The sequence below is a fragment of the Bison bison genome, unplaced genomic scaffold (genome assembly GCF_000754665.1).
Source record: "Bison bison bison isolate TAMUID 2011002044 unplaced genomic scaffold, Bison_UMD1.0 scf7180017864248, whole genome shotgun sequence".
In the NCBI taxonomy this organism is placed as follows: Eukaryota; Metazoa; Chordata; class Mammalia; order Artiodactyla; family Bovidae; genus Bison; species Bison bison.
Genome location: NW_011494820.1, coordinates 189,397 through 197,363, shown reverse-complemented (window position 1 = coordinate 197,363; position 7,967 = coordinate 189,397). Strand labels below are relative to the sequence as shown.

Genomic DNA, 7,967 nt, shown 5'->3' with positions numbered 1-7,967 from the left:
GAGACAGCTCTTGAGAGTCCCTTGGACTGCAAGGAGATCCAACCAGTGCATTCTGAAGGAGATCAGCCCTGGGTGTTCTTTGGAAGGACTGATGCTAAAGCTGAAACTCCAATATTTTGGCCACCTCATGCAAAGAGTTGACTCATTGGAAAAGACTCTGATGCTGGGAGGGATTGGGGGCAGGAGGAGAAAGGGACGACAGAGGATGAGATGGCTGGATGGCATCACTGACTCGATGGACATGAGTCTGAGTGAACTCTGGGAGTTGGTGATGGACAGGGAGGCCTGGCGTACTGCGATTCATGGGGTCGCAAAGAGTCGGACACGACTGAGCGACTGAACTGAACTGACAGATACCAGAAACCTCACTCTGTACCTTTGTCAAATGTTATTAATATTTTAAGAGAATATGACACATTACTTTATGGTAGTCAATTTGAAAAATTTTTACAATTTGGCCAGTTCCTAGAAAACTATTATCAAAAGTAACACAGGAGAATTAGACAACTCCAACAGTTCTAAACCTTTTAAGTAAGTTGAACCGCAGTAAATCATTTTTCTCAGAAAGATCTAAGCCCAGTGACTTTCCTGGTAAATTATATTAAATATTTTAGAAATAAATTAATCCATGTTCATGGGGATTCTTCTAGAGAATAGAAGGAGAAACACTCTGCAGATGGTTTTCTGTAGGTAACATATCATGGACACCAAAATCTGACAAGGACTGTACCAAGAATTAAAATTACAGGTCAGTTTATTATAGCTGTCAAAGGAAAACCCTAGACAAAATATTAGCAAACTGAATTTAGCAATATATCCAGAAGATAACACACTGTGATAAGGTTGTACTCCCGTATTGCAGGGCTTATGTAGCTTCAGAAACAAAGCAGATCAATGCAAAGCATGAAACGTAGGAAGGAATAACAGATTACATGGATATCAACTCAGAAAATCTAAAAGATCAATTAGACTTAGTATAAGAATTGAGAAAATTGCCATGTAAAAAGTCAATATGTGAAAAACATATATTTCCGTATAGTAGCAGCATAGTTGGAAAATGAAATTATGAAAGATTTACAGCATGGTGAAAAGTATGATCTTTCCATTTCCAAGTAAAATAAAGATGTTTAAGACATTAGTGGGGGGAAATGGTTAAACATTTTTGAGAGAGAGAGTAAAACATGCCTAAAGAAATAGATGGAAATCTATGGAAGACTCAGATATATTCACATCCAGTCAAAATCTAACAAATGTTTTTCTTTGGATAGTTGAAAATTGAGCAGCAGATTCCAAAGGTCAAGGAGAGCCAACATGCTCTTGAAAAAGAATTATCATAAAGATACTGGGGTTACAATACAGGGATAGTTATCAGATCAAAGGAACAGAATAGTGAACTCACAGTCAGACCTGTGAATAGATGAACTTCCAACTCTGCCGCCATCCCCACCACTTTTGTTTTTAATCCGGTGAGCTTGTATAGGCAATGGAGAAAGGATGGTCTTTTTAATATGTTTTCAACATTTAATCATAAAAAAAATTGCATAGGTAACTGGAACAGCACTTAAAAAGAAACTCCAGGTGGGTTAGAGACCAGAGTATGAAAGGAAAACCATAAAACCTCAGATGATGACATAGATTATCTAATGGCTTCAGGGTAAAGGAAGTCTTAAACCGAACAACGGAACGATATCCTGTATTCGACTGCATTAAAACTAAATTTGGGGGCTTCCCTGGCGGTCCAGTGGTTAAGAATCTGTGCTTCCACTGCAAGGGGCACAGGTTTGACCCGTTGTTGGGGAACTAAGATCCTACAAGCTGTGTGGTGAAACCAAATAAACAAACAGATTTAAAACAAAAACTTGAGTGAAAAGGCAAGTGACGCAGATGGGCACAGTATTCGCAAGCTGCATCATTTGTCAGATCTCTAGCACTCGAGCACATAAAGAGATCTGGGTAATAAATAAAGGGCAGACAGAAAACGCTGTTGAAAATCAGCTGAAACACTTGAAGAGTACCACAGGAGTGCAAACAGTAATGGCCGAAAGACTGAAAACGCTGCTCCACTTTCTGAGTCCTGAGTGCCATGCAACAGGGAGCCAAGGGGATACGACTTCCCTCCCACCCGACTGGCCAGTGTTGGCACGCTGGGCATAGACCAGAGGGTGGAGGCTCAAGATCGCTTCTGCACTGCAGGTGGGAGGGCACCCCTCCCCGAGCGGGCCTGTGGAGAGCGTTAATGTCAGATAACTGTAGCTGGGGTCCTGCACTGCCCTTTGGGTGCCCACCTAGAGAGGCTGAGGAACCAATGCCTCAGGACCCTGAAGTTCTCCCAGAGTAGTGTGTACACTGAAGTCTCTGGCAACGTCTTCTCCTGGAACAACAGGCATGGATCAGTGGGAGAATATATAGGTAAACTGCGGTCACTCGGTGAGAAGGAGGTAGGATTTTCCAGGCCACATAGCTAGCCAGGATCTAGAGAAATTTCCAGTTCTCTTGCTTCACCATTTAGTCCTTCCTCCCCAGTGCTGCATCTTGACTTAGATAGCATCTCTGACCCTGTGTATCCCCCTCTGTCCCCAGAGCCCTCGGTGGTGTTCGCCAAGGAGCAGCTGGCACGCAGTGAAGTGCAGGCCGTGGCAGGGTCGAGTGCCACGCTGAGCTGCGAGGTGGCCCAGGCCCAGACGGAGGTGACGTGGTACAAGGATGGGAAGAAGCTGAGTTCGAGCTCGAAAGTGCGTGTGGAAGCCAAGGGCTGCACCCGGAAGCTGGTGGTGCAGCAGGCGGGCAAGGCGGACGCCGGGGAGTACAGCTGCGAGGCCGCGGGCCAGAAGGTCTCCTTCCACCTGGACGTCGCAGGTCAGTTATTTGAGAGGATCTTTTGGAGACAATGTGACTGACTTACAGCCATGACAGGATCTTTTCATTGCATTTAACCTCTTCATATCTCCCACTTCCCACCTCCCATTCTCGTGCTCATGGCTGATCCCAGGGACGCTGGGTGGGAATGGTGTGTGTGTGAGGAGGGGGGCCTCTCTTGTGCACCCCAAGTGGTGTTTCTGTGTTGTAATGTTCCAGCTGATCTTTGGTGCCCAGGACCCTGGCTCCATCTGGCCCTTGGGGTCTCAAGTGGGCCACATGTCTCTCACCTTGGGAAATGTGAAAGTACTTTTTGGATGTTTTAGCAATGTCCAAATTCTCTCACCCAGCGTTGTATGAGGATTCTCCCTAATCAGAGATGTGTGTAGTTTTTTGAACCTGATAAGAGGATTTCAGCCACATAATCATGCTTGGCATTACCTCAAGTCTGAATTTATGTTAGTTGTTATGGGACACTCTTTCTTTCTTGCACATTGTTGTAGAAGTTATCTGTCCATCTAAATGTTGCAAAATCTAGGTTTCTGTTCTGTTGCAACGTCTGTGCAAAGTAAACCAAGAGAAGAGGATTGGTGCCTTTGACATGCGCCTCTGAGATATGGTACATTCTTTTAAAAGCAAATTTTGGTTTTCTTTTGCCTCCAGTTAGTACATTCTGTGTCAGTATTCCCTTTGGAGCTTGATTTATAAATTTAGAAATGGAGAGTAGTAAGGAGCTTTCCCTACACCAATAGGCTTTCCTAAAGATGAGGCACTGTAGTAGCAGTACTGACTGGTAGAGCAGCATTTGTTTCATAGCATTTCCTAAGGACGCGTGTTTTTCTGTACCTTCTGAGCTGGTTCACAGAGATGTCTGCAGACTACCTTTAGTTTCCTTTTGTTAAGAGAGGTTAACTTCAAACAGAGGTGGGCTGTGGCCCTGCCTTGACTCCTAAGTGCCACCACATAACAGTTTGATATTGTATTAGTATATACTGATTCATAGGTATATTATCAGTTCAGTTAGTATAAGTTCAGTCACTCAGTTGTGTCCGACTCTTTGCGACCCCATGAATCGCAGCACGCCAGGCCTCCCTGTCCATCACCAACTCCTGGAGTTCACTCAAACTCACGTCCATTGAGTCGGTAATGCCATCCAGCCATCTCATCCTCTGTCATCCCCTTCTCCTCTGCCCCCAATCCCTCCCAGCATCAGAGTCTTTTCCAATGAGTCAACTTAGATACCAAGAAATCCACTGTGAATCATTTTGACATTATTATAATCAAAGCCTGATATTATTTCACACAAGTAAATTTGAAAAGTTTTGAAATATTGGCCAATTCTTAGAAAACTATATCAAAACTTACACAAGAAGAAATAAACTTGAACAGTCGAATAATCTTTTAGATAAATGGAACCATAATAAAATAATCTCATAGAACAAGTTTAAGCTCAGTGGCTCTACTGGCAAATCATATGAAATATTCTGGAAAACTATTTCCTATTCATGGAGATTCTTTAAGAGAATGGAAAAGGGATATATATGTGTGTGTGTCTATTTATATGTGTGTGTGTGTGTGTATAACACTCTTTAACTCATTTTATGTAGCTACCGTAGTATTGATACCCAAATCTGACAAAGTATAAAGAATTGAAATTACAGGTCAATCTTTTATCGATGTCAATGTCAAAATCCTATACAAAATATTGGCAAAGTGAATGGAGCAATACATGAAGATCTTAATCCAGGAATGCAGTTGTTCAACATCAGAACATTAGAAAAATCAATCTATAACATTAAGAAGCTAAAAGAGAAAAAGCATATTCCTGCCTTTAAAAGTACAGAATAAAAGTACTTGAAAAAATGTTTACATCATATCTAGATTGAGTTTTATAAAATACAGCATACATTCATTTTGATAACTTCTTACTGAACTAGTAATAAACGGATAGATCCTTAATTTGATACAGAGTACTAAAGAAAACGACATCAAACATCACACTTGCAGAGAAACCTTGAAAGCTTTCCTTTTCACTGGAGCATTTCAAGTGGCTCCACTATCAAAACTTATGTCCAATATTGTAGAGACTGTCAGGAAAAATATAAAGTAAAATTTAGGTAAAGCAAAAAGTGGAGTTCCTAGATGATAACATTATTAATGCAGAGAGTAGAAAGAATTTTTAAAGTTAGTAAGAAAGTTAAGAATAATCGCCACATACAAAATACACAGAAAACGCCTCTAAGTTGATGTACTAGCAACTGAGAGTCAGAAAATGATATTTTAAGACAGTTACAATAGCATCAAAAGTATCATGCTTCTAATTCCATGTCTAATAAAATTTGTTTAAGGCTTCCAAGAGAGGATATTAAACATTTTAGGGAGGCAGTGAAGATCTAAATGAATGGTGAGCTATGCATGGAAGGCATGAAGGTGTCCATTCCTACTCAAAACCCTGGAGGAGGAAATGGCATCCCAGTCCAGGCATTCTTGCCTGGAGAACTCCATGGGCAGAGGAGCCTGGCCAGCTACAGTCCTTGGGGTTGCAAGAGCTGGACACAACTGAACACGTACCACCAATCAAAATCCAAAGGGAAGTTCTTCTGTGTGTCTGTCAAAACTGACAAGTTGATTCCGAGGGCCAGGTGGAACGGAAGCACTCGTAAAATGAGAGCCTTTGATCTGCAAGATATCAAACATTATAAAATTACAGTAGTGAACAGCTGGGTTTCAGTGCAGGAATAAATACAAAGAAATAGAATAGTGAGCTCTGAAACAGCCCTGCATTTAACCAAACTCTCCCATCCCTTTTCTGTTTTCTATGTAGTGCTAGTGTGTAGTGTAGAGAGTAATTTTTTCATAAACTGTGCAAATGCCATATAACCATATATATATATATGTGTGTATATATATTTATATCTGTTCCTCTATAATAAAAATTGACGTCTCTCTCACAGCACACATGGACACCAACTCCCGGTGGGTTAGAGACTCCAATATAGAAGTTTGGAGAAGGCAATGGCACCCCACTCCAGTACTCTTGCCTGGAAAATCCCATGGATGGAGGAGCCTGGTGGGCTGCAGTCCATGGGGTCGCTAGAGTCGGACACAACTGAGCGACTTCACTTTCACTTTTCACTTTCATGCATTGGAGAAGGAAATGGCAACCCACTCCAGTGTTCTTGCCTGGAGAATCCCAGGAACAGGGCAGCCTGGTGGGCTGCCATCTATGGGGTCGCACAGAGTCGGACACAACTGAAGTGACTTAGCAGCAATGACCTGATGGTAATAAAAGATTTAAGCAGTATATATGTATTAATCACAAAGGATACATTTTTTTAAATTAATTAGTTTTAATTGGAGTATACTTCCTTTACAATATTGTGGTGGTTTTGCCATACATCGACATGAATCAGCCACGGGTGCACATGTGTCTCCCCATCCTGAACCACACTCCCACCTCCCTCCCCACCCCATCTCTCTGGGTTGTCTCAGAGCCGTCGGCTTTGAGTACCCTGCTTCATGCATCAAACTTGCACTGGTTATCTGTTTTACATATGGTAATGTACGTGTTTCAATGCTGTTCTCTCAAATCTTCCCACCCTCACCTTCTCCCACTGAGTCCAAAAGTCTTTACTTTACATCTGTGTCTTTTGCTGCCTTGCATATAGGATCGTTGCTATCATCTTTCTAAATTCCACATACATGCATCAATATACTGTATTGGTGTTTCTCTTTCTGACTTACTTCCACTCTGTGTAACAGGCTCCAGTTTCATCCACCTAATTAGAACTGACTCAAATGCGTTCCTTTTTATAGCTGAATAATATTCCACTGTGTGTATGTACCACATCTTCCTTATCTGTTCATCTGCCAGTGGAGATCTAGGTTGCTTCCATGTCCTCGGTTCAGTTCAGTCACTCAGCTGTGTCCAATTCTTTGTGACCCCATGGACTGAAGAACTCCAGGCTTCCCTGTCCATCACGAATTCCCGGACCTTGCTCAATCTCATGTCCATCGAGTCAGTGATGCCATCCAACCATCTCATCCTCTGTCGTCCCCTTCTCGTCCTGGCTTCAATCTTTCCCAGCATCAGGGTCTTTTCCAGTGAGTCAGTTCTTTGCATCAGGTGTCCTGGCTGTTGTAAACAGTGCTTCAGTGAACACTGGGGTACACATATCTCTTTCAGTTCTGGTTTCCTCAGTGTGTATGCCCAGCAGTGGGATTGCTAGGTCATATGGCAGTTCTATTCCCAGTTTTTTAAGGAATCTTCATACTTTTCTCCATAGTGGCTGTACTAGTTTGCATTCCCACCAACAGTGTAAGAGGGTTCCACAAAGGACATTTGACATACTTGCCTGTGTTAAAACTGAGAACTTTATGTCAACAGAAGACACACAAAAGATAAGGAAGCAAGTGACAAAGATGGAGAAAATATTTACACAGCCATAATTGTGAAGGTTCTAATATAAATATATGAAGAGCTCCTGAAAATGAAGAAGGAAAAGACAGACAATGCTACTGATAACTCAGTAAACGTCTGGCAGTGATCCTGAAGAAGGGCAGACTCCAAAAGCCAAAAAGATGAGAAATGGTGCTTTACTTTGTAAGCCGTTAGGACTGTGCAAAGGAAAGCTCAGGAAGTACAACCATGCTCCCTACCGGCTTGCCACCAGTTGACGACACTGAGAGGATGGAGCCTCAGGAACGCTCATGCACTGTGGGTGGGAGAGTTCTCTGTGTGAGAAAGACTGCATTATCTAGGAAGGTTGAAGGGCACGTGCATCCTGATCCCACATTTCCTTTCCTAGAGGAATCTGTGCAGGGAAGAAATCTTTCCCAGAGCCCCCACTTGGAGCAGGACGCACGGAATGTATAGATCAATTGTGGGCACTTATGGGACAACACAGAGCCTGGAGCAGGGCCCAGCCCCCTTCCTACCTGCCCAGGCCTTCTTTCCATACTGCTGCATTCCTGACTTAGATGGCGTCTCTGAGCCTGTGCATCCTTCCTTGTCTGCAGAGCCTGTGGTGGTGTTTGCCAAGGAGCAGCCGGCACGCAGTGAAGTGCAGGCCAAGGCCGGCGCCCGCACCACACTGAGCTGCGAGGTGGCC

The 7,967-nt window shown here is 43.0% G+C and overlaps 1 protein-coding gene across 1 annotated transcript in view; it reads left to right on the top strand.

Moving 5' to 3' along the window:
- Positions 1-7,967, top strand: part of OBSCN (obscurin, cytoskeletal calmodulin and titin-interacting RhoGEF) — a 225,824-nt gene that overhangs the window by 131,262 nt on the left and 86,595 nt on the right. Inside the window, exon 22 of the mRNA XM_010847289.1 lies at positions 2,581-2,856. Coding sequence (XP_010845591.1) covers positions 2,581-2,856 — 276 coding nt within the window. The remainder of the gene's footprint in view (positions 1-2,580; positions 2,857-7,967) is intronic.